Source organism: Suricata suricatta, chromosome 2, assembly GCF_006229205.1.
Source record: "Suricata suricatta isolate VVHF042 chromosome 2, meerkat_22Aug2017_6uvM2_HiC, whole genome shotgun sequence".
In the NCBI taxonomy this organism is placed as follows: Eukaryota; Metazoa; Chordata; class Mammalia; order Carnivora; family Herpestidae; genus Suricata; species Suricata suricatta.
The window spans coordinates 126261460-126288663 of record NC_043701.1 but is presented as its reverse complement, the minus strand read 5'-3'; the positions used below and the strand labels follow the sequence as shown (position 1 = coordinate 126288663).

Here is a 27204-nt window from a genome sequence, read left to right as displayed (position 1 = left end):
CCCCCACCCGCGCCGGCGGAAGGAGACGCGGCGCTCGCAGCTGCAAGGGATTGGAAGGCGGAGTAGTACTGTCCACAGTGAGGTGGCGGCAGTGTCCCGGGCTGCATGAGGGTGACGGGTGTGGGGATTTCTGTCAGTTTGCATGTGTGCGTGTGCGCGCGTGTGTGTCTGTGCGCGCGCACAGCTACAGTCAGAGGCTGCCAGTCAGGGAGTCGGGAGTCCCGGGGAGTGTTGAGGACTGCCCAGAGATCGAGGTCGCTGTGCCCTTCTGGGCAGAGCGTCTGGTGTGCCCTCAAATCGGTGCTCGCTTGTTCACGGGGCTGCTGCCGTCCGCCCAGTCCGCTCTCCTCCTCAGCATGGGCGGCCGGTAGGAGCGGGGTTTCACTGATTCCCTCGCTGTGGTCGAGGCAGCAGACACTTCAGCAGTGATGGCTATGGCGGTGGAGACTCGGCTGGAACTGGTGGGGAAGCGGTTCTTGTGCGTGGCGGTCGGCGAAGAGGCTCGTCCAGAGCGCGGGGAGAGTGAACGCTGCTGGCGGGGCTGGCGAGCGGGGGTCATCCGAGCCGTGTCACACAGGGACAGCCGAAACCCGGACCTGGCGGTAAGAGTGCGAGTGCCCCTCAGCCTCCCAGCCCACACCTGCACCACTGGTCTCTGGCAGCAGCACCTTGTGGGGTTATCTCTGGTACCTTGCCCAGCCCAACCGGCTGGCGGTCACGCCCCTCTTTGGACCAGTAGGGTGCTTTGCCCTTATCCCCTGCCGGGGTCTCTTCACAAGTGGTTCCCCCGTGGGAGGGGTGTGGTGTCCTGTGTCCGGAGCCGGATCCCCGGGCTCCTGCCCACGCCCCCGCCCAGCCCCTTCATTGCTGTCTGTGAGGGGGTCAGCGCCCCGCGGTGGCCTGGAGACCTTACCGAAAGGCGGGGCTGTGCGCCGGTGCCGCTGGGGCAGGTGGGGGTGGCGGGTAGAACACAAGACCCCTCATGGCGGTAGGGGGCCATCTTCACCAGAATCTTTCTGCTTGCAAAAGTCTTACTGGTGCAGGGGTTAGAGACTTAAAACTTAGGCAGTAAGGTTGCTGAATGGGAGGGAGAAAAGGTAAAAGTAGACTAGTCTCTGGTTTTCAGGCAGTCCTGGGATTTGTGTATGTTTTCGAAGCAAATGCTGTGTTGTGACTTGATACACCCTCTTTCTACAGATGCTTGGATTTCTAACTGGAAACGATGAAAATGAAAATTTTTTATTTGGAGGGTCATAGAAATTAACCCACTCTTTCTTTTCATTTGTTTTTTGCCATAGTATTGTGGTTTTTAAGAAAGTGAATAGTGCTTTAAAAGACATCCCTGGGTTTCATACGATTTTAAATAAAGCAAGGAATATTATAAATTAAAATGTTATTCCCTGCAAAACCTGAAGTGTCCTTTTCTTTGGTTTCTTTTCCTTTCATATGATCCTGCCAATATTTTCTTTCAGTAGTGTAGGAATGTGCACCATTTCCAGACGGGATATGCTGTGTTAGTCTTCCAAGCACGTTTTCACTTGGGGACAGGTTGGAGGTAAGGGGTGGAGTAGAGGTTAGGCATTGACTGACTAGTCTTTGCAAGGTTGATTTACGACTGCATAATCCATGAAATTTATTGGTAGTGTCCTGTGGTATTTAATTTTTTACGGATAACCTTAAACACGGTAATATTTTTTCCTTTTGTATATCTTTGAGTTTACCTTTCCAAATTCACTTTAATATCTCTCTATACATGTGTATACCTATTTTAATATTTACATTTAAACCCCTATTTAATGACTGTAGTCAATGATACTGTTTTATGGGGCATGTACTAATGTTGACTTGATATTACAAAATGTTTGTTTCACTAGTAGATATTTCTAATAGGAAATAAGCCTAATAATGGTAAGATTTTGGTTATTCTGTTTGGAAAGAAGAAAAAGAATCTTTTAAAAATTTCTGATCTTAGTGATTCTACAGATTGTGTCAATTCAGTAATGTAAAAGGCGTGTACTGAATTTATTCTTCCTCCTATTAATTGTGATATGATTTGTTTTTATGTGCAAGCTAGTTGGATTATGGTTTAGCATTTTAAAATTATTTCATAGCAAACCTAGAATGATATTTTGCTTTCCCCTGTATTTTGTTTAAGTAGATTCATGACAATTAGGGAATAGAGTTTTATTTTTTTTTAATGTTTTATTTATTTTTGATACAGAGAGAGACAGAGCATGAGGGGGTAGGGGTGGAGAAAGAGGGAGACACAGAACTGGAAGCAGGCTTCAGGTTTTGAGCTAGCTGTCAGCACAGAGCCTGACGTGGGGCTCGAACCGTGAGATCTGACCTGAGCTGAAGTCTGAAATTAACCGACTGAGCCACCCAGGCGCCCTGGGAATAGAGTTTTAAATTATGAGTATCATTCATGACAGTCAAGTTTTCAAAATTACATATATTAAAAACTTTCTTACATGGAAACAAATGATACAAAGAATGGATTTACAAATATCACGTTTGTAAAAGGCTGAGTATTAAGCTGAGTATTTAATGCTTATTTATTTTTAAAGGAGAGAGAGACAGAGCAGGGAAGGGGCAGAGAGAGAGAGAGAGACACAGAATCTGCAGCAGGCTCCAGACTCTGAGGTGTCAGCCCGATGCGGGCTCAAACTCATGATCCTGAGATCATGACCTGAGCTGAAGAGAGACGCTTAATGGACTGAGCCACCCAGATGCCCCAAGCTGGGCATTTAGAAATGAAAAATAGGAGCACCTGGGTGGCTCAGTCAGTTAAGCATTGGGCTCTTGGTTTTGGTTCATAGTTCATGAGTTTGAACCCTACATTGGGCTCTGGGCTGATAGCACGGAACCTGCTTGGGATTCTCTCTCTCCCTCTCTCTGCCCCTCCTCTGCTCATGCTGCCTCTGTCTCTCTCAAAATAAATAAGGAAACTTAAAGTAAAATAAAAATGAAAAATATAGGGGCGCCTGGGTGGCTCAGTCGGTTAAGCCTCCGACTTCGGCTCAGGTCAGATCTTACATTTGTGAGTTCAAGCCCCGCATCAGGCTCTGCGCTGACAGCTAGCTCAGTGCCTGGAGCCTGCTTCTGGTTCTGTGTCTCCCTCTCTCTCTGCCCTTCCCCCCTCTCATGCTCTGTCTCTCTCTGTATCAAAAATAAAAATAAAACATTAAAAAAAATTTTTTTAAATGAAAAATATATATGGATGGTGGGGATCAATTACTATTACTATTTACTATTAATTTTGAATATTTTGTGGCATTGTATACCTTGGTGGTTATTTCCCCAGTATCCATTATCTATCATGTGGTTTGACTAAACTGTGGGTGGTGGTATCCTTAGATAATCAGGCAGTTGAACTCCTCTGGCTACATTGATGGGTGCAGGTCCTTACTAATTAGGTCCAGTCAGAATGAAGTCAAGTATAGTTGTGTGTGGGTGTGATGCTGAAATTGCCACAGCCATTTCCCTGGTTAAAGGTCAGTCAGTTTGAGGGCAAAACTGACAAACAGATCAGATTGTTTCCTGAAGCCCAAATACCACTGTTGGATTTTTCACTTGTGGGATTTTTTACTTTAGAAGAGTAAATTTATTTTATGTCTCTTTCTGTTGTTTTTTTCTTTGGAACTAAAAGCATTTTAACTGTAATATTACATTCCATTTTTTGGGAAAGCACATATGAGGTATTTTCGTGACATTCTTGCCTTGTTTGTTTTTGATGTTGAGACATTCAGACTTCTGTCATACTTCAGTAATAGTGGTCAGAAATGGTGATATATTCTGCATTGTGTTTTGATATCTCCCAAAGCTTTGAAAAATTGTTTGAATGAATATAAGATATAAAGATATATAGGTTCCTAAATAATGAAATATAAGAAACAACATTTGCATTTTTATGTTAGGAAGTATGCTATAAACTCCTTATAGTTACAAAGAAACTTCAGGAAAGAGGTATTAATATTTCAGAAATTAATAAGAAATTAGCCTTTAGTTTTTAAATATACCATAAATGTTGTATGGTTGTACTATGTGTCATTGTTGGCCAGATAAATACCTATAGGTACACTATTCTTAAACCACAGTTCTGAAATTCAAATACTGTAGTTATGTACCAACAAAATTTTTGTAATGATACATCAGGAATACCTGACCAAATGAACTTTTTAAAAAGTGAAACCTAATATGAACTGAATATTTTTATTTTGTAAGAGAAATGTTAATGTGCTTGATTTTAGGATGCTTCTCTAAACTCCACAGGTTTATATACAACATAGGTACTTTTACATGTAATGTACATATGACATATGCAGTGTATCACCACTCAGCTATCACAATGTATGCCCTATTTAACTTTATAAAATACAACAAATTTTGAACTTTAAAATCCATGTAGTTGGAAGGGTTTGGGTTAAGGGATTGTTTTTTTAAAGATAAATATTGGTGTTTTTACTGGTGGTGATATAGTGGTAACAAATATTACCAGTTTCATTTGCTTCAATTTAACAGTGATTCTATTTCTGCCTGATGTTCAGATAAACAGTTGTTTTCAATGTAGTTTTTTAGGTTTGTTTTTTTGTTTTTTTTTTTAGTTTGTTTATTCACAGAAAGAGAGAGCAGGGGAGGGACAGGGAGAGAGAATCCCAAGCAGGATCTGCACAATCAGAGCAGAGCCCAATTCAGGGCTTGGATGGACAAACTATGAAATCATGACCTGAGCCAAAATTAAGAGCTGGATGCTCAACAGACTAAGCCATGCAGGTTCCCTTTCAGTGTAGATTTTTAACACTTACATTTTATTTGATAAAAAATTCTTAATCTGCTAAATCTTTAAGGATTACATAAATTGCCCTTTAAGATTGTTTACTAAAATATTAAAGTGTTTCAAAATCTTGAAACATTCTTTGAAGTTATTTAATTGGATGGAATCTTTTCATGTAGAATTTTTTATATTCCTGCTATTTTATAAAATTATTCTAGTAAACCCATTAATGAAAATCTTTTTATAATGTCGAACCTATTGATTCAATTATGGAATAAGTGGTTAATAAGTAGAAAACAGCATATTATCCTTTTAGTGTTTGGTTGGACATAGGACTTAAAATTCTGAGATAGAACGCAGTCTAGTCCTATTTCTCAACCATTTGGGACTCGAAGTCATATAGGAATTTATTTATTGAATTTGAGCAGGGTAGATAAATGCTTCAACCTTTTAATAAAAAGTATGAATACAGTGGAATCTGACTTTTGGGGTTGATTGGTAGTAGGCCCCTTTAGAATTAATAAAAGTTTTGGATTACATATCTTTTAATACATTACAAACTTCAGGTACAGTACTTCATCTGTATTTGTCCAAGCCAGCCCAACAAAATAAGTCTTTAGTAGAACATCTTTTGAAATTAGTTTGAAGAAATAGGAATTGGATGTAAGTATTTATAAATAAATACATGTAACTGATCATGTAGAAGATCTTAGGTTTCATTGAAATATTTCTCAGAAGTACTTGATTTATAGTTTATATATACATTTCAGTGATTTACAGTTTGGTTCTCAATTTTTATAATTTATCTAGTGAGTGAATGAGATTAGTCTAGATTCAGAGTTTTTTCTATTCTGTAATTCCAGAAATGTGATATTAATAGTTTTTACCTGTAATGTCCTGGAATAAAATGTTTATTAAGCAGAAATAAATTTCAGATCCCTTCCAAAAGCTCTTAATTCTGAGTTAATGAAACTTTTCATTATGATATACATTGTGTTATGTTACATGGAGCACAATTCTTCTGTGTTAAGATAATGTGATTTTGTGTTAAAAATAATGTGATTTCTGTTTAGTATTTTTTTAAGTTTATTTATTTATTTTGAGAGAGAAAGAGAGTGCACATATGCAAGCAGTGAAGTACTGTACCTGAAGTTTGTAATGTGTGGAGAATTCCAAATAGGCTCTGTGGTGTCATGGGGCTTGATCTCACAAACTGTAAGATCATGACCTGAGCCAAAATCAAGAGTCGGATGCTTAAGTGGCTGAGCCACCCAAGCGACCCTAGTATTTCTTTTGAATGGTCAAGATGAGTTCATAAGATTTGAATTTTTGTGATTGTAGAAATTGAGGTAGAATAAATATCCCAGAGTTACACTATTAGGCCTTGAAATAATGTGATGTATGTTTTCTTATACATTTGAAAATTTTTGTCAGCTATATTTGGTTTTTTGGTGAAAATATTCAATAGTTCAAATTGATTAAAAGGAGTGAAATATTACTTCCTTAAATGATTGGTAAGTCACAAACTTTCAAAGTAAAAACAACAAGGGGTACCTGGGTGACTCAGTCGGTTAAGCATTTGACTTCAGCCCTGGTCATGATCACACGATATATGGGTTTGAGCCCCACATCGGTCTCTCTGCTGATAGTTTAGAGCCTGGAGCCTGCTTCAGATTCTGCGTCTTTCTCTCTCTCTGCCCTCTCCTGCTCGTACTCTGTTTCTCAAAAACAAATAAACATTAATTAAAAAAAAGAAACAAAAACAACAAAACAACAACAGAAAACCCTCTTCTATTGCTATGATAAAAGTTCTTCCTGGGGCTCCTGGTTGGCTCTGTCCACAGAGCATGGACTCTTAACCTCGGGTTATGCGTTTGAACCCCTCTTTGGGTGTAGAGATTACTTAAAAATAAAATCTGGAAAAAGAAAACCTCCCTGAATCTTTGCTCCTTTTTTTTTTTTTTAAATTTTTATAGCCCCATCATTCAAGTCCTTATAGGACATCCTCCTTGCTCGCTCCCTCCTTTCTTGACTATAATTTCTTCTATCTTCTTAATTTAGTAGTAGAGATTCAGTTCTTTGATTACTGTTTTCTTCTGTCTCATTTTGTTTATTAACTTTTGTTCTTTTTAGAGAATTTACTGGGGCTTCTTTGCATCATGACTTACAGGTCTGCACCTTAAGCGTTGGCCTTCAGTTTGAATCCACCATTTCTGCCTTCTTTGATGTCTTTACATGAATGTTTCACCTTTCAGTATGATATATGTCTCGTGTTATTTATTTTCATGTGGAACTAGTACCCCTTTTGAGACTTACCTTGAAGTAGTCTCACACTGGCTTTAAAACTTACTTTCAGCTTTCCACCTAGAATGTAGGTATTGACTAAGTTCTACAAATTTCTTCCTTCAAATTACAGTCTGTTCTCCCTACCCATTCCTTCTGTTTTTTCAATTTGTACTGCCATAGGCTACAACTTTCATTGCCTTATGCATATAGTAAATGGTCTTTTCACTTTCAAGTTTCTTCCTTTTCCAGTCTGTTCTACACACTGTGAACAGATTATCATACTGAATTTCCCTTTAGCTCACTTGATTATTTTTTCTTTCTTTTTTTCCAATGTAGTCCAAACTCCATTACCATAGTGTTTAGACCTCCTCAGTCTTGCCCCCTATCTTGTAAAATTTAAAATTCTCCAGTCTCTTATCAAACTGTTGTGGTATTTAGTAAAAGTCTTTTGTTGGAATTGAAAAAATATAATTTATAACCAACTGTTTTAAAGAATCCAGTTTGTTATACAGTATTTGTCAATCTGGAAGTACTACTTTTCTTTGATTTTAAGATACACATTTTCCACATTTTAATGTTTTTGAAATTGAGGCACAGTTTGTAATTCATGTCAAAAGTGACTTGTTTCTAACTAGTCAGAGTATCAAATGATGATTCTGGGTGACTCAGTCGGTTGCCTATCTGACTCTTGATTTCAGCTCAGGTCATGATCCCAGAGTTGTGGGACCGAACCCAACCTCAGGCTCTACACTAAGCATGGAGCCTGCTTAAGATTCTCTTTCTTCTTCTGCCCCTCTCCTCGGCCTCATGCTCTCTTTCTCTCTAAAAGAAAAAAAAAAAAAGTATCAATTGATGATACACTGGTGGAAGTCGGGACTGCAAAGTGTGTGAACTTAGGTAAAACTTTTCAGTCATGGTATCCCTTTAAACTCTTAAAAATTATAGAGGATCCCAAAGAGCTTTGTTTTTGTGCGTTATATCTTTTGACATTTACTATATTAAAAATTAAACTCAGAAGTTAGGACATACAAATAGATATTCCATTGCCTATGAGAACAGTACTAGTACACTGCATGTAGCCTGTAAAAAACTGCTTGTACACTGATGAGACAATAAGAGTGGAAAAGAGGGGAAACGTCTATGTATTATTATGAACAGTTTTTAAAACAAATTTTAACATTTATTTTTGAGAGACCAAGCATGAGGGGGGGGGGGCAGAAAGAGAAGGGGAGACACAGAATCCAAAAGAGGTTCCAGGCTCAGAGCTCCATGCTGGGCTCAAACTAAGGAGCCATGAGATTATGACCTGAGCCAAAGTCGCACACTTAATGTACTGAGCCACCCAGGTGCCCCTATTATGAAAAGTTTTAACCTTAATACCCTGTGGAATGGGTTTAATTACCCTGAAAACTTGTAATGAAAATTCTTGTTCATCTAATTACTTCCTTAGTTAGAATTATTTACATTGGTATAATGGCAGGTGCTTAAAAGTTTTAGTTGAATTTGGCTTTTTCATCTTCATTTCAGATGCCTTCTAGTATTTGCTATTTTGTTATATTGCTATGAACATTATGTATTTTAAATGAAGATTTCCTGTCACATGCCAGAGAATATAAAAACAGTAGAACATGCAGTAGAAACTCACTATTCCTAGAATAGATTTTAGAATTTTTCAAAGCTAGAAGAGATCTGTGTGACTAATTCATGTGTTGTGAAAGACTGTCACTTAGGAGCTGAAACATCTGATCCATCTGTCAAAATTATGAGTTTAAGTATGATTCAGAAAACATCTTTAGGCTCAGAGGAATGTCAGAGAAACAAGTAGTATGGCAATGTGTGGATAAAGTTATGCATTGCCATTTAATGTAAAATGAATTTATATATTGAATATAGGACTTATTTCCTCCCTAAATTATCATTGCTTAGATTGAGTCAAGGCTATATAAGTACTTGGTGAGATATTTAAATTTTGAAACAATATAAAGTTGGTAAACTGTGCAACTATGTTATATGGCACCACTATTAATTTGGTCTGTCTTTTCTTTTTCAAGGTCACACTGATGAAATTATGTAGATCATATTTGGAAATGTTCCCCTTTTTCCCTTAAAGGTCTAATTGCCTTAAGTTTTAAAATCTCTTACCATACATAAATACAAAAGTGAGTCTTTTAAGGGAAATCATTTTATTTTACATTGTTCATCTGAATAAAGGAATAAATAATGAATATCAGTATAGACTATGTGTGTCCCATCTTTCCATAATAATGGTTTTGAAATCTGTAAACATATATTTTTATGGAAATTAGGATTAATTCTGAAACATAAAGCTGTGAAAAAGGAAAAAGGTATAAATTTGCTTATAAAGAGAGCTAACATAATCCTACATTAAGTTTGCTCCTGAATTTCTTAGCTTTCAAAGCCAAAATGAGAATTGATTTTCCTTGATAGATAGCATTGATTTTCAAAGTGATTTTCACTAAGCCTTACTTACTGGCTTTTTGGATTGCTTTCTGCGGTCCGTTGGAAAAGTGAATGGCCAGATGGTGCAGGAGAAAAGGAAAAATCTTGAGGGTACTTAATTTTGGTCCTCAAACCTTTCAATTAGAACAGGTTTGATTTTTATCATTTTTATTTAACAGTGACTTTCAGTTCAAAAAAATTAGGTTATGCTGTTCTTTTTACAGGGAAAAGAAAGTATGTTATTCTTAAAAAGAAACTTTCCGTCACAAAAAATTCTGAAACTGGTAGCTTATACAGGAGAATTAAGTAACATACAAGTTTTATTAAAGGCAGTGAATATTATTATAGCAAAAAAGAGCTCTTTTTTAGTAATTAAGGATCAAAGGTATAATTACCAAGTGACACTTACTTGATGATATTTCTGCAAGAGATTAATGAGGTCCAAGTCTGTAATTTTTTAGTGATTATTGGAACCTGGAGAAGAACCTAATATTTATTTAACTTAGTTTTAAAGAAGGTTTGTTCCTGCTTTAGCAAGTATCTTAACATCATTCATTTTTATGATTGAAAAATACACTCTCTTGCATATGCATATTCCTTTTTCTTTATTCCTTCATCTATTGATGGACATTTAGCAACTCAAGTTACACCTTTTGGCTATTGTGAAAAATGCTGCTGTGAAGATTGGTGTATAGATACCTGTTCAAATCCATACTTGTTCAATTCAGAAGAGGTGTTCTGTATCATATGGTGATTCTATGTGTAGTGCTGTGAGGAACCACCCTACTGTTTTCCACAGCAGCTGCACCATTTTTATATTACCACCAACAATGCATGTGGATTCCAATTTCTCAATATCCTAGTTAGCACTTGCTCTTTTCTGAGCTGTTTTGTGTGTATTTAAATAGCTATCCTAATGAGCATAAAGTGATATATTATTATGGTTTTGATTGGCATTTCCCTAATGATTAGTGATGTTGAGCATCTTTTCAGGTGCTTATGGCTATTTGTATATCTTCTTTGGAGAAATAGTCTAGTTTTTTGCTCATTTTTTAATTAGGTTGATTATTTTTCTTTGTTGCACAGTTCCTTATATATTCTGAATATTAATGCTTTACCAGAAAGATGATTTGCATTTATTTTCTCTCATTCTGTGGGGTTTTTTTTTATACTCTTGATAATTTCTTTTGGTGCACAAAAGTTTTTAATTTTGATGTAGTCCAATTTGTCTTTTTTTCTTGTTGTCTGTGCTTTTGACCTCATATCCAAGAAGTCATTGCCAAATCCTGTGCTGTGAAGCTTTTGTGTGCTGTTTATTTTAATTTTTTTTAAATGTCTGTTATTTATTTATTTAGAGAGCCTGCATACCCAAGCAGGGGAAGGAGAGCGAGGGTGAAGGAATTCCAGGCAGACTCTGTAATGTCAGTACTGGGCCAGACATGGGGTTTTAACTCACTTACCTGTGAGATTATGACCTGAGCCTAAGCCAAGAATTGGATGCTCAACCAACTGAGCCACCCAGGTGCCCTGTGCTGGGTTTTTTTTTTTTTTTTAAGTTTTTTTTAATGTTTAATTTTGAGAGAAAGAGACAGTGTGAGCAGGGGAGGGGCAGAGAGAGGGGGAGACACCGAACTCTCTAAGCAGACTGAGTCTTTGCATTGTCAGCACAGAGCCCAACACAGGGCTCAAACTCTGGAACTATGAGTGAATCATGAACTGAGCTAAAGTCGGACACTTACCCAATTGAGCTACCGCAGTCGCCCCATCTTTTATAGTTTTCATTCTTGTGTTTAGTGTTTTGGTCCATTTTGAATTGATTTTTTTTTATAGTGTAAGACAAGAATCCAACTTCATTCTTCTGAATGTGGTATGGTTTTCCCAGCACTATTTGTTGAAAAGACTGTTCTTTTTTCATTGAATGGTCTTGACACTGTGGCAAAAAATCACTTGACAGTATGTGAGGGTTTATTTCCAGGTTCTCTATTCTCTTCCATCGCCTGTGTGTCTGTATTCCAGTATCACACTGTTTTGGTTGTTGTAGTAAGTTTAAAATCAAGAAGTGTGAGACCTCCAACTTTTGTTCTTCTTTTACAAGATTCTTTTAGTTCTTTGAGTCCCTTGAGATTCCATATGATTTTTAGGAGTGATTTTTTTACTGAAAAGAATGGCATTGGGACTTTGATATTGTATCCAATCATAGATCCTTTTGGGTAGTATCAATATTTTAAAAGTATTAAGTTTTCCGACCCATAAATACAGGCTGTCTTTCCATGATGTCTTTAATTTTTTTTTCAGCAACGTTTTATAGTTTTCAGTGTACAAGTCTTTTGCCTCTTTAGTTAATTCTTAAGTATTTTATTCTTTCTGATGCTATTTTATTTATTTTATTTATTTTTTTCTGATGCTATTTTAAATCAAATTGTTTTCTTAATTTCCTTTTTATATTCCTCAATGTTAATATACAGAAATGCAACTGATTTTCATATGCTGATTTCTTTATCCTGCAACTTTGCTAAATTCATTTATTCTAACAGTTTTTTGTTGGTGTGAAATTCGTTTTTTTAAAGAACTTTTGTTATGTTTATTTATTATTGAGACAGAAACAGAGCGTGAGTGGGGGTAGGGGCAGAGAGAGGGAGACACAGAATCGAAGCAGGCTCCAGGCTCTGAGCTGCCAGCACAGAGCCCGATGTGTGTCTCATACCCACGAACATGAGATCCTGACCTGAGCTAAAGTTGGATGCTTAACCAACCAACTGAGCCACCCAGGCGCCCCTGTTTCTGTGAAATTCTTAAGTGTTTTACATATGTGATCATGTCATCTGTAAACGGATAATCTTCTTTCCAGTTTGGGTGTCTTTTTCATTTCTTGTCTAATTTTCCATCTACAACTCCAGTAACACACTCAATAGAAGTGGCAAAAAGTGATTATCCTTGTCTTATTTTTGATCTTAGAGAAAAAGCTTGCCATCTTTACTGTTGAGTATGATGTTAGCTGTGAAATGTTCATTTATAGTCTTTATTATGTTGAGGTAGTTTTCTTCTTCCATTCCTACTTTGTTGTGTGTTTTTGTCCTGAAAGGGTATTGAACTTTGTCAGATGCTTTTTTCTGTATCATTTGAGATGAGCTTGTTGTTTTTTCTTCATTCCATTTTTTTACTGTAGTATATATTACATTGATTTTTGTATTTCAAATCATCTTTGCATTCTGGAGTAAATTCCACCTGATTCAGTGTGTGGTTGTTTTATTGTATTTAATTTAAAAATTTTTAATGTTTATTTTAGAGAGAGAGAGCGTGTGAGCCTGTGCACACATGAATTGAGTGGGGGAAGGGCAGAGATGGAGGGGGACAGAGAATTCCCAAGCAGACTCTGTAGCTGTCAGTGCAGAGCCTAGTGTGGGGCTTGAACCCATGAACTGTGAGATCATGACCTGATCCCAGACCAAGAGTTGGATGCTTAACCCATTGGACACCCAGGTTGCCTCATTGTATTTAATTTAAAAATAATTTTGTAATGGTCATTTTCTCCTTTCTCTCATAGATATCATGGTATAATTTTGGTTGGAATTGTACACACTTCTATTATATACAAATTTGGGAGGAATGCGTACCTTTCCATTATTGAGTCTTGAATTCAAATAACATGGAATATCCCTCTCCCTATTCAAGTGTTTTCTTTTAAGTTCTGCAGTGATTTTTCTTCATGGAGGTCTTGTTTTTGTAGGTTTATTCTTAGACACTATATATTCTGATTTTTAAACGTATGTGGACGTGTCCTCAATCATTAATCCATACCTTTATAAGTCATTGATTTGATTACCCATGCACAATTTTTGGACTACCATTAGTGTCCCTTCGCTTTTCCCGTGTGTATATTTTTACCTTATATAGAGGTTATATGTAATAAAATGTTAAAAGAAAAAGTGACATGATGCTATTACTAGCATCTTGAATTTTATCTTGCCTAAGGTTTGTAATAGACTGTTGAAGGTGTTATTTCCTTTACATACCTTTCATTTTATAATTGTAATCAGTGGAAATATAAAACTTACCTTCTAGAGTTTTCCTTTTAGATTAAGTATATAGCAGTTTATCTTCAAGTAAAATTGTGTCGCAATTTTCTGTATTCAAAAATCCAGATATTTTGATGGTGGTTATTTACTATACAAAAGAAGTACATATCAGATACTTTAAATTTTAATTTTTAAACTGTATTTAAATTATTTAATTAAGGTATCAGTTCCTTTTAGACATTACTTTTTCAAAATATTATCTTTGTGACATAAAATTACAAATTGTTAAGGATGGCATGCATCTGTGTAGACTTTATATATAGGGTTTTTTAAAATCTCCCCTACAATTAGACTCTATTCTCAATTATATTTCAGAAAACTGTCCTGTTTTTGTCTCTCTAGAAACCTTGTTTAATGAAGGTTAAAACTTAGAGAATAAGGGGTGCACCTCGGTAGCTCAACTGGTTGAGTGCCCCTCTCCTGATTTCTGCTCAGGACATGATCTTGTGGTTTGTGGGGTTGAGCCCCTCATTGTTGCGCTGACCATGGGGAGCCTAGCCTGCTTGGTGTTCTCTCTCTGGCCCTCCTCTGCTCACAGACTCTTTCTTTCTCAAAATAAATAAACATAAACTAAAAAAAAATTTTTAAGGAAACTGAACCTTATGTACCCTGTAAGTTTTTTAAAAAATTTTATCTCTATTTTTGAGAGAGAGAGAGAGATGGGGGAGGAACAGAGAGAGAGGGAGACACAGACTCCAAAGCAGGCTCTAGGCTCTGAGCTATCAGCACAGAGCTGGAAGTAGGGGTCAAACTCACAAACCGCAAGGTCATGTCCTGAGCCGAAGTCAGGCACTTAACCGACTAAGCTACCCAGCTGTCCCTCTAATTTTTTAGTTATGTTCAAGTTTTAGTATTCTGAACCTTGGCAGAGTTGAGGAAATAGTAAATCAAAATGTATCCATTTTGAACAAATGGCTATACTTTCATGATTCTTGATTGAGACAATTGTGAAATTAAAAAAAATATTTTGGGAGTGCCTGGGTGGCTTGGTTGAGCGTCTGACTTTGGCTCAGGTCATGGTCTTGTGGTTTGTGGGTTCGCACCCTGCCTTTTGCTCTGTGCTGACTGCTAACTTAGAGCCTGGAGCCTGCTTCCGAGATTCTGTCTCCCTCTCTCTCTGCCCCTCCCCCACTCATGCTCTTTCTCTCTCTGTGTCTCAAAAATAAATAGAATGTAAAAGAGAAAAAGAACAATTTTTTTTGTTTAAATTTATATTCATTTTCAGAGAAAGAGAGTGAGCGAGCGAGCAGGGTAGGGACAGAGGGGGTGTAGAAAGAGAATCATAAGCAGGGTCTGCGTGCTCAGCCCATGAGATCAAGAGATGGACACTTAACTGACTGAGCCACGCAGGTACCCCTTATGTTATTATTTTTTTAAGTTTATATATTTTGAGAGAGAGAAGGAGAGAGGAGATCCTAGGCAGGCTCCACACACAGCATGGAGCCCAATGCAGGGCTTGATCTCACAACTGTGATATCATGACCTGAGCTGAAATCAAGAGTCAGATGCTTAACCAACTGAGCCACCCAGGTATTACACTTGGGAAATTTTTTAATGTCTGAGGAAAATGTTTAGTTTTAATAAATTCAAAAAATACAGAAAGTGAAGGGACAATAAGTACATTAGGTACTAATTTGTTATCTAGTCTTTATTATTTTTTTTAATAATTACTGATTTTTGAGATAGAAAGAGCACATGCATGCCAGCAGAGGAGGGGCAGAGACATAGAGAGACAGAATCCAAAGTAGGCTCCAGTCTCCGCGCTGTTAGCGCAGAGCCTGCTTGAACCCACAAACCATAAGATCGTAACCTGAGCCCAAGTTGAATGTTTAACTAAGACACCCAGGTGCTCCTAGTCTTTATTATTATTTTTTTAGCATACATAGACCAAAAAATGAGAAATAACCCAGTTTTTTACTATTAGCCTTATAAGAATTAAAGTTATTTTACTTGCAAAAAATGGGTTATTTAGGAATGGCAGACCATTGCAATTTGGAAGATGCAAGTTATGGAAAAGCCATAGTCAAGTACAACAAATATAAGAAAAGTTATTCTGTGAAAAAGGAGGAAGTTGGGAGAGTTTGTTTTGAGCTAGCCTAAGTTAGGTTTCTCATTGGCTGAACTGCAGGATGGTCGATTTCTTACAGGAGGTGCAATGTACATCTTTCCCTGTTGGGGCCTGTAATCAGTGATTGTTTCCCTTTCAGGATTCTTCTGTTGGGGTCTGTAAATGACTCAATTGGTGTGACTCCACCTTCTATCCTTCTATTCCACATTAGTGAGGTTTTTTCCACTTCATTCATTATTTTGTCATAGAAAATATGACAAAACTTTTATTCAGACTTTGTTCCAGGGAAGTTTTTGTATTTCTTTAATGTTTATTATTTTTGAAAGAGAGAGAGAGTACAAACAGGGAAGGGACAGAGAGAAAGGGAGATACAGAATCTGAAGCAGGCTCCAGGCTCTGAGCTGTCAGCGTAGAGCCTGACACGGAGCTCAACTACTGACTGTGAGATCATCACCTGAGCCGAAGTTGGACACGTAACCAACTGAGACATCCAGGCGCCCCTTGTATTTTTTTTTAAAGCAGTTTTGATGTTGACAAAATGAACAATCAGTGGACACGTTTAAAAACTCTTAACTTTTAAAAAATATTTTATTTATTTGCTATATGAAGAGCACGTGCATGCCAGTTGAGGAGGGCCAGAGAGAGCAGGAGAGAGAGAATCCCAAGAAGGCTCCCTGCTGTCAGCACAGAGCCCGACATGGGGCTTGGTCCCACAAACTGTGAGATCATGTTGTGAGCCAAAATCAAGAGTCAGACACTAAACTGACAGCTCCCTAGGTACCCCCAAAACCCTTAACTTTTTTTAATGTTTGTTTATTTGGTGCACGGGTAGAGAGAGAGGGGGAGACATAGAATCTGAAGCAGGCTGTAGGCTGTGAGCTGTCAACACAGACCCCAATGTGGGGCTCAAACACATAAACCATGAGATCATGACCTGAAATGAAGTTGGATGCTCAACTGAGCCACCCATGCACCCCAGAAACCCTTAACTTTTATCTTAATATCTTCCAAGTGATCTTTTTTCTATTGTAATAATAGAGCAAGGATAGGTTTTTCCCCCTTGCACCTTATCTTAGGTTGACATATCAGAATTAGATGGACAGTGCGCTTACACAGGTGATTCTTTTTAGTTCCGACTTTAATACCACAGAGACATAGAAAGTGAGATTTAATCTCCTCAAATTATAATTCGTTGCCTTTATTATTTCTGTCCTGTAAATTAATGTGTGATACTATGAGTCAGGTTAGAGTGTCCTGAAGGTTAGAAGGAAAATGTACAGGCTGGGTAAAATTTGCTCACTTAGTGCTGCAAAAGGAAATGAAAGAGGTTGGAAATATGTTCACTTTGATTACAGGAAAAAAGGGGAGAAGGGTATCAAGATCAATCATGTGCTCTTTAAAATCATGTATTTTTCTTCTGTTTTGAAGTCTCCTTTTTATTCTGTTGAAAAGGAGGTTTCTGAGAAGCTTTGTAGAAATAATGTGGGAATGTGGGGAAGAACTGAGTTCAGGGAAGCTATAAACCTTTGAGTGCATTTGTGATGTGCTATGCTCTATGAAAGAATCTGTACAAGGTCAGGGTTGAGAAACTTGTTCCTTATGAATGTGACCATTAACACTTGGAGTACCCTATTAATGTTGAGGTTTGGGGAAGATTGATTTCTATTTAAAAGTTCATTGTATCTTGTTTTTCTATTTAGAATGCTTACAAATATCTTGTCCTTAAGTTCTACCAATCTCTTGCAAAAAACCTGGAACATAAATGTGATGAAAACAGAAAAACTTGTGTTGTAATGGAAAGAATTTTCTGGTCTGGAAGGAAATTGGAATCCCTACTTTGTACAAAAAGTGATCTTTACTATATTCTTGGCTCCTTGACCCTATAAGGGATATGATGTTATCCAAACTGTTCATAGTTTCTTGACTCCTGTTATCCCTTGAACCTACTATAGGAAGCTTTTGGTTCCTCCCCCTTTAGTCCAGGGAAACTCCTGGGATCAAGGTCACAAATGGCCTCTTAACTTTCTAAGTTGTCATTTCTTGGTCCTCTTCTTCTTTGATCATATAATATGGTTACACCCTCTCTTATTATTTTGTTTATTTTGCTTCTAGGACATTATACTCATGTCATTTTTCTCCTACCTCTTTTGCCTTTCTTTAGAAGTTTGCTTTTTTCCCTCATTTCTACAGTCCATTAAGGACTCAATTCTTGGACCTTTTTTATATGTACAGTCTTTTCTCTGTTTATCACATCTGTTCTCATCACCTTAAATACCATCTATATAGCCTGGTGTTCCCCACATTTATACCCTAGTTTGGACCTTTCTCTTGAATCCTAGACTCACATTGGAACAATTCATTCATTGTCTCCATTTGGATATCTAAATGAGCATCTCAAGCTTAACATGTCCACAGTTGAGCTTCTGATACTAGGCCCCTGAACCGTTCTGTGTTTTCGTCATGCAGTAAGTGGCAGCTCCATCTTTCCATTTCTGGTACCCTGAAGTCCATCTTGACTTCTTTCTCTTACGTCTCATATCCACACATGTCAGCAAAGTCTTTCTGGTTGTACCTTCAAAATACATTCAGGATCACAACATATTTCACATCTTTCATTCTAGCCCTCTGAGCCAAGCCATCGTCATCTTTTGTTCACATTTTCCACTTGTTTCTAACGAGTTCCCTTACCCTGCTAAGTAGTTACTGGTTAAAACTAGGTACCTAACCAGCCTTCTAATGGTTCTCCTTACCCATGTAACTGCCTGTAGCAAATAGTTAGATCATGTCAGTCATGATCAGATGCTTCCAAGGATACGTAAATTGATTCAGAGGAAAAACTGAAGACCTTATAGTGGCTTGAGAGGCTCTACATTAAATTCTGTCCCCATCAGCCCACTTTGACTCCTCTTTCATTACTCTCTGATTTATGTGGCCTCTTTGCTATTTCTTGAACATTCCAGGTATTGACCTCTCTTGTGGCCTTTACACTTTTTTCTCTGTTAGCTAGGTCTGTTCAGATGTCAGTACACTTGCATTGGGCTCTTCTTTGTTCACCTTATCTAAAATTGATCCCTTCCCTCTTTCCTCAACATTTTCTATCTTCTATTCTGCTCCACTCATCTTACCCCTAATTTCTATCAGACTAAACCCGTTACTTATTTTTCTGACCTAGAATTAAGCTTGATGAAACTGGTTTTTGCTTATTTTGATAACTACAATATTCCTGGCCATGTAGAACACTGCTTAGCAATGAATGTTTGCTCAATAAATAGTTGTTTAATTAAAATAGAAAGAAATGTTACAATTTCCTAAAATATAGGAAATTTTAGGTACATTCCCTTGTAATGAAAAACTTACTAAAGTCAAAAGAGAAAACTTTATAATAAATATCTATGAAATCACAATGCTCTCCAATTACTGTTATGCATTGGCTCTCAGTAAATGTTTATTGAAGAAATAAATACCAAGTGTCTCATGTGGTCAGTATTGTTGGCTTATCAAAATTTAAGAAGTAAACTTACTTTCAAGGAGTCTATACTTCTCATAGAAGGAGATTATTAATATATCTCCCTCTGTTACATATCATATATATTAATATATAAACTTTTGATTTATACTACAGAGTATAATTGTAGGATAATATGAAGATTGAGTTAATCACCTGTGGCCACAATCATACGTATATAATGAACCCTCCATTCAAAACTCCAAAGAAACAGGGTTTGGACTGCTTCTGGGTTGGTGAACACATTAAGGTGTGAGGAGGGTGGTGTACCTAGGGAAGGCATGGAAGCTAAATCTCCCCATCACCTTGTTTGCCCTATGCATCGCTTCCATTTGGCTTCCATTTTAGGTTCCTTATGAAAATGGGAACCATTTTATAGTTATTCAGAAGTACAAATGCCCCCATACTCTTGACAGGTCAAAAGTCACTGAAGTGACATCTTGTGTGGGGCCAAGTCCTCGAATCTGTAGTGTCTGATGCATTCTCCTGGTAGTTAGTGCCAAAATCAAATTGAATAGTGGGACCCTCACTTGGTATCAAATTGTTGGAGGAGTGGTTTAGGAAAATACACCATGTACTTGGTATCAGAAAGGAAAAAGCCACTCGACAATTAAAGATTAATTATATGATAATATTAAGTAGTGTGTAAATTAAGAGAAGTGACATCATTGAAAGCATGCCATTGTTACATTTTCTATGATATGAAGGCCTCATAGAGAAGCTGGACTATAAAGAATAGGTAGGAGTTGTATTTGATGGAAAGACTACATGCCAGAGAGGAGAATAATGTGTATATTTTCTTGCGGGGCAAGAATATGTTTGTTATGGAAACAAAAATACTTCACAAATTTTTAGGTCATTTTTTTTTTTTTTTGTAAAAAACCTCTTCACTCTCTACTTGGTTATTTTAAATTGCAGGGTGTCTATTTTATACACACTATTACATAACCTCCTACCAAGTTGTGAGAAGTTACAGTTTGTTTTAGAAATTTGAAATGTAATGGCCCCTTGGAGTCAAATCTAGTAAAAATCCAAAAGAGCAAATATGAAAGCACACACACACATACCTAAAACTCTTTATGTTTTATATGTGCATATAATGTAGGGTTTTTTTTTAAACATTTATTCATTTTTGAGAGACAGCGCAAGCAGGAGAGGACCAGAGGGAGAAGGAGTCACAGAATCTGAAGCAGGCTTCAGGCTCTGTCTGAGCTGTCAGCATAGAGCCCAATGTGGAGCTCAAACCCATGAACCACAAGATCATGACCTGAGCTGAAGTCAGATGCTTAAATGACTGAGCCACCTAGGCGTAGTTTTAACTAGGTTTTAACCTCTCTGGTATCCTAGATTTATTAAGAGCCAAAGTTGGTTGCTTAACCAACTGTGCCACCCAGGTGCCCCAGTTCTCCCATGCTTTAAAAGAGAAGAGGAATGAGAGAAGCAGGATAACACACATATTTATTAAAGTGACTAAATCCATAGCATAAGCGAGGCCAAAGAACAGGATGAGAGTAAATAATGAGAATGAAAACAAAAAAAGAGCGTCTGGTAGTAGTAGAAAAGGGTCAAAAGTCAGGCTTTTTTCCCCCTACTACCACCTTACATTGGAGTTAACCTTTTAAACTGGCAGCTGGCTACTATGGGATTTTCTTGAAATTAAGTGATGCCTGCAAAAAAGAAAACTGAAAAGAGCTTTCAAGTGAAACTTAAGAATAGAGATCAGATGGGGTGCCTGGGTGGCTCAGTCGGTTAAGTGTCTGATTTCGGCTCAGGTCATGATCTCATGGTTTGTGGGTTCGAGCCCCGCGTCGGGCTCTGTGCTGACAGCTAGCTCAGAGCCTGGCGCCTGCTTTAGATTCTGCATCTCCCTCTTTCTCTCTGACCCTCCCCTGTTCACACTGTCTCCTCTCTCTGCCTCTCAAAAATAAATAAAAAACATAAAAAAAAAAAAAAGAAAGAATAGAGATCAGAGAGAGAATGCAAAATAAGACGATTGAGAGAAGGACTTAAAAATCTGAGGCAGAAAGATTGGAGAAATGGTTGGTTTGCAGTGGTGATACTAGTTTTCACTTAACATAGACATCCTTGCCATGTGCCAGGCATTATCTTAATGTTAGGCACTTTGTGTCTATTAACTGATTTCATCTTCTTATTAACTTTATTAGTTAATTACTACTGTTATTTCCACTTTACAGCTGTGGCAGGCATTTTTGAAACATTAAGCCCTTATATCTTATTTCATCCTCATAACCAACTATATGGGTCAATTATTGCTATTATTTCCATTTTACAAATGTGTTTACTGAGGAATATAGAGGTTTGGGAAATTGTTCAAGGTCATAATACTATGTAGATGATGGCTAGTATTAGAACCCAGTTCTGTGAAACTTTCTGTGTGTTAATGCTGCCTCAGTAGTAGAGTCCAGGGAACTCTTCAAGGGTTACAGAATGAGGGGCGCCTGGGTGGCTCAGTTGGTTAAGTCTCCGACTTCGGCTCAGGTCAGATCTCACGTTCGGGGTTCAAGCCCCACGTCAGGCTCTGTGCTGACAGCTAGCTCAGAGCCTGGAGCCTGCTTCTGGTTCTGTGTCTTCCTCTCTCTCTGACCCTCCCCCTCTCATGCTCTGTCTCTCTCTCTATCAAAAATAAATTAAAACATTAAAAAAAATAAAAAAAAAAGAGTTCCAGAATGAGATGACTGCCAGAAAGGATTTAATTTAAACCACATACAAAAGGTGGGTCATCTGAGCCAGTGGATCTTAAGAGAGCTTTTAGTTCTTCACACATGATACTGTTTTCCACTCTGCCTTTTTGTGTTTGTCCCTTTTGCCTACAGTCCCTTTATTTTTCTCTTATTCATTGCCTGTTTAATTTTTTCTGTCTTTTTAAGGCATGAAGAGCTATGCCTTAAAAAGACAGAAAAAATTTCCTAACCCCACCCATTTTCTCTCATCCCTGGTTGCATAAGGTGACTTGGAGCAGGTCTTTTTTGTAACTATTATCTGTGTGTCTTTGAAAAGTGATTTAATCTCAGTTGGTTTTCTAATATATATAATAGAGAATGTTTTATCTAACAGTGTAATTATAAGAATTATGTAAAGCATGTACCACATTGCCTTTTGTTCCTTTTACTAAACCAGGTTGTACGTGTACCTGTCTGGGGGAAGTGTAGTGATAAAGAATAATTATCTCAAGGTTCAGTCTTTAAGGAAGATACAGCAATAGGGTGGCAACAATCTAGTGGTTGTATTCTGAGAGTTAGTTGGTCAGTAGGTTACTGAGTGATAGAGGATAGAAACTGTAAAAGCTGCATCTAGTCTTATTTATTGGATGCTCAGAGAATGCATTTTAACTTTAATAAGTAGAAAATTTTGCAGAAAAAGAATGTAATTAGAATTTATGAGGTATTATAAAAAATGTGGATGCTTGGATGATTTTTTTGCAGTTATCTGTTTCTGTTTTCTTATTGGTTTGAATAATGTTCTCTTTATTAACAGTAGATTATCTTTTAAGATCTTAATAATTCTGATCTGTTTTTGGTAACGTGCTCCCATTTCTCTTTGTACCTTGTAGATTAAGGTTGCTTTCATATTTTACTAGCACCTAAGGTAAAATTATTGCATTTCATTTCCTTGCTGCTTTCTACTTAGTAGTACTGTCATCCTTGCTCTTGATGGAGAAATTAAGTAATGCCAAGTTACTTAAAAAAAATAGACTATGGTCTAGCAATATTAAAGCTTATATGTAAGTGAACTGATTTTCATGAACTATAAGTAATTTTTTATAAATTTTGTTTTATTATTTTTTTAATTTTTTGTTTATTTTTGAGACAGAGACAGTGCGAGCAGGGGAGGGGCAGAGAGAGAGGGAGCCACAGAATCTGAAACAGGCTTCAGGCTCTGAGCTGTCAGCACAGAGCCCAATATGGGGCTCAAACCCACAGACTCTGAGATCATGACCTGAGCCGAAGCTGGACGCTTAACTGACAGCCACCCAGGCACCCCAAATTTTCTGTCTTTATATATGTGGTAACATTGGAGGACTTATACAGTGTATTTATCAGTTATTTATCTTAATTTTTTAAAAGACTTTTGAGATGGCTCTTGTTTAAAACAACTATCAATAAGATTGACAAATTACAAATAGGACATTTCAAAAAGCCATGTAAACTCAATATAAATTTACTCCAAAACTTAAATATAGGAACTAATGGCAATTAGGTATTTAATTCTGAAATTTGTTATGTGTGGAGACAGTGAGAAAGAGACAGGGATATATTGCAGGCTAGAAATTCTTTTTTTTTAAATTTTTTTAATGTTTTATTTATTTTTGATAGAGAGACAGACCATGAGATGGGGAGGGGCAGAGAGAGAAAGAGACACAGAACCGAAAGCAGGCTCCAGGCTCTGAACTAGCTGTCAGTCAGCACAGAGCCTCACGCGGGGCTCGAAACCACGAATGTGAGATCTGACCTGAGCCGAAGTCGGAGGCTTAACCGACTGAGCCACCCAGGTGCCCTGGCTAGAAATTCTTATTAAATAATGAGCAAATTTTGAAGAGATGATTTTCCTGGCTCTAAAGAATTAGAAAATAAATATTTTCCTTCAAATAGTGTGTATACTGCTATTATGCCATAATGAATGGTGTGATTTATAATGGTTTTGTCTTTTATGCGGAGGTAGTCTTCAGATGGCTTTTAAAGAACAGTAATTCTCAGTAAAAGCCATAGACAGAGCATTACACCATAACTTACTTTATTATTTCTACACAGAGAGAAGCGATTTAAAGATTCAGCTTTATAAAATGATAGTTTTGAATATATAGTAATAGAGTTGAATAATTTATCTTGTAATTGAAGATGATTTTCTATACCATTTTCTTTGAATATCGTTTGCTCACTGGTGTTGGGTAGCAGTTAAAGATTGAGGTACAAGGGGTGGATTCTAGAGCTAAAATGCATTGAACAAATATTTATTTCATGCCTTGTACATATCAGGTACAGGGGATACAGTAGTTCATAAAACAGACTAAAATCTTGCTCTTAGGGAAATTAGTTTATAGTAGGAGAGATAAAAAATGAAGATGATAAATAAGTATGGTAAGTACTATGTAAGGTGGATAAATACCTGAAGGGAGAATAAAGTATAGAAGTTAAGGGAGTGGAGGTGACATTTTAGATAAGAGAGCCAGGAAATGCCTCTATGAGAAGGTGGCTTTTTTTTTTTTTTAAGAGAGTGTAAATAAAAGAATAAACTGTTAAGATCAAATTTAGGATCCCCACTATAACCACCAAATCTGCTCCTTCACTATCAACCCCCATTTAAGAAACAGTGACTCTATCCTTCCAGTTGCTACAACCCCAAACTTAAGAGCTTATATGTAACTCCTGTCTTTCTCTCACATCATTAGCAGTTCAGCAACCTATCTTATCAATTCTATGTTTGAAATAAATGTGAATTTGAGCATTTTCCACCATCCTTATCACTGCTAATGACTGTGATCCAAAACTATCCTAATTTCTTACAGTTGGAGCATTCCAAGTGCCTAACTGTTCTCTCTCTTCTTGCCAGACAGTCCAACAGTATACACTCAACGAAGCAGGCAGAGTGATCCATTTGAAACCAAAACACGTATGCCTTCCTATCTGACCCAGAGAAAAGGCTGTAATCCTTAAAATAACTTACAAAGAACTTAAGAAATTGCCTCCTTACCATCCTGCTACCATTCTGGTCTTACTTCCTCCAACCCTCTCCCTTTTCACTTCTCTCTAGACACACTACCTTCACTGTTCCTCTAATATGTTTGCTTTGTCCCCATTCCAGGAACTGTGTACTTGCTCTTCTCCATGCCTAAAATACTCTTACTCCAGACATCTGCACAGCAACAAAAGTCATCTTCTCAGGGTGCCTGGGTGGCTCAGTTGGTTAAGTGTCTGACTCTTGATTTGGGCTCAGATCCGGATTTCACAGTTGTAAGATCGAGCCCTGTGTTGGGCTCTGCGCTGGGCATGGAGTCTGCTTAAGATTTTCTATCTCATGTTAATAAGTTAATTTATTTATTTTGAAAGAGAGACAGTGAGCTGGGGATGGGCAGAGAAAGAGGGAGAGAGAGAATCCAAAGCAGGCTTCCGTGCTGTTCAGTGCAGATCCTGACATTTGGCTTAAACTCAAGAACCATGAGATCATGACCTGAGCCAAAACCAAGAGTCGGATGCTTAACCAATGGAGCCACCTAGGCATCCCTTGATTTTTATTTTTTTATTATTTATTTATTTATTTATTTTTAAATTTTTTTAAATGTTTTTATTTATTTATTTTTGATACAGAGAGAGACAGAGCATGAGAGGGGGAGGGGCAGAGAGAGAAGGAGACAGAACCGGAAGCAGGCTCCAGGCTCTGAGCTAGCTGTCAGCACAGAGCCTGACGCGGGGCTCGAACCCACGAACGTGAGATCTGACCTGAGCCGAAGCCGGAGACTTAACCGACTGAGCCACCCAGGCGCCCCATCCCTTGATTTTTAGATAGGTCAAGTTTGAGCTGTTTATGGGACATTCAAGTGAAGTAGGCAATTGGTTAAACTATTGTGTCTGTTTGTTCAAGAGAGAGGTCTTACTGGAGGGTCTACCTGGGAGTATTCAGTATATAATCAGTCTTAAAATCTATGAAAATTGATGAGTTGATGTAGAGAGTGAATATAGATAGAGACATCTAAGGGTTGAGCCCTGGAGTAATGCTTAAAGGTTGGATAGATGAGAAATAAGGGTCAGGGCGTTAAGGAAAACCAAGAGAAAGTGATGTTCAGATCTGTTGTGTCAAATGATATTTAATATTTTTTGGAGAGCAAATCTAGTAATGAATTATTTTAGTTCATGCACATCTGTGAAAGTGCTTTTTCACCTTTTAAACAGTTTATTATTTTAAATAGTTTATTTTTCTTAGATATAGAATTCTAAGCTGACAGGTTCTTTTTTATTTTATTGCTTTAAAGATGTTGCTCTGTTATCTTATTTTCAGTGTTTCAGAAAACAAATTACATTCCTTTATACATAACATGGCTTCTTTTTTGTCTGACTACATTTAAGCTTTTCTCTACATTAGGGATTTTAAGCAGTTTGGTTATATGATTGACCTTGGTGTGGATTTCTTCATGTTTCTTGAGGTTGAGTTTAATTGAGCTTTTTTTTTTTTTTAATTTGAGAGAGAACGCGTCTGCAATTTGGGGAGAGAGGCAGAGGGAGAGAGAGAGAGAGGGAGAGAGAATGTTAAGCAGGCTCCATGCTGAGGGGAGCTGACTTGGGGATCAGTCCCACAACCCTGGGATCATGACCTGAGCCAAAATCAAAAAGTCAGATATTCAACCGACTGAGCCACCCAGGTGCCCCTGGGTGGGCTTTTTTGATCTGCCGGCTTAATTTCTATCAAATTTGTAGAAGTATTCATCCTTAGTTTTCAGAATTACTTTTCTCCCTTAGTTCTCTCCTTCAGAGATTTCAGTTATATATATATTATTCAGCTTTAGTTGTTTCACAACTCAGTGATGCTCTTTTTTTCTCCCCAATCTTTTTGTGTTTAGTTTCATATAGTTTCTGTTGCTTCTTATCTTCAATTTCACTCATATTTTCTTTTGTAATATCTCATGTGTTCTTAGATATCATCTTAGATATCACAGTTTTTCTTATCATGTATTGGGGATGTATAGATGTCCCCTATTCTTGTAGAGTGTTGAGGAAATTTTAGTCAGAAATTGAGTAGTTAGGTACTTTGTTGTCTCTGCCATAGCAAGAAGTCTAGAAGTAGACATTCCAGGGTTGATATAGTCACTTAATAAGGATATTTCTTTTGAAGATAGGGCAGTTTTCTCAGTTTTTACTCAGGGTCAGTTACAATATAGCTGATGCTGTTGCCTTGCTCAGTGTAGCTCTAAACAGGAAGGAGGAGAAAGTGGAAAAGGGCAAAAAGGTTCACATCTGTGTTTGCCCTCTTTAAGAATTCTTCTAAAAATCATCTCAGGTCACCTCATATTTTTACACAACTTACA

The 27204-nt window shown here is 37.4% G+C and overlaps 1 protein-coding gene across 7 annotated transcripts in view; it reads left to right on the top strand.

Annotated features, from left to right (window-relative positions):
* Window positions 1-189: 189 nt before the first annotated feature.
* JMJD1C (jumonji domain containing 1C) overlaps window positions 190-27204 on the top strand; it is a 253319-nt gene continuing 226304 nt past the window's right edge. For 4 of the 7 annotated variants that reach the window (XM_029931752.1, XM_029931751.1, XM_029931750.1 and 1 more), the window contains exon 1: window positions 194-602. In XM_029931752.1, the coding sequence (XP_029787612.1) occupies window positions 429-602 (174 nt within the window). In that variant the 5' untranslated portion in view covers window positions 194-428. Of the gene's footprint in view, window positions 603-27204 lie in introns of all 7 variants that reach the window. The other 3 variants (XM_029931754.1, XM_029931753.1, XM_029931755.1) reach the window with 3 other exon arrangements.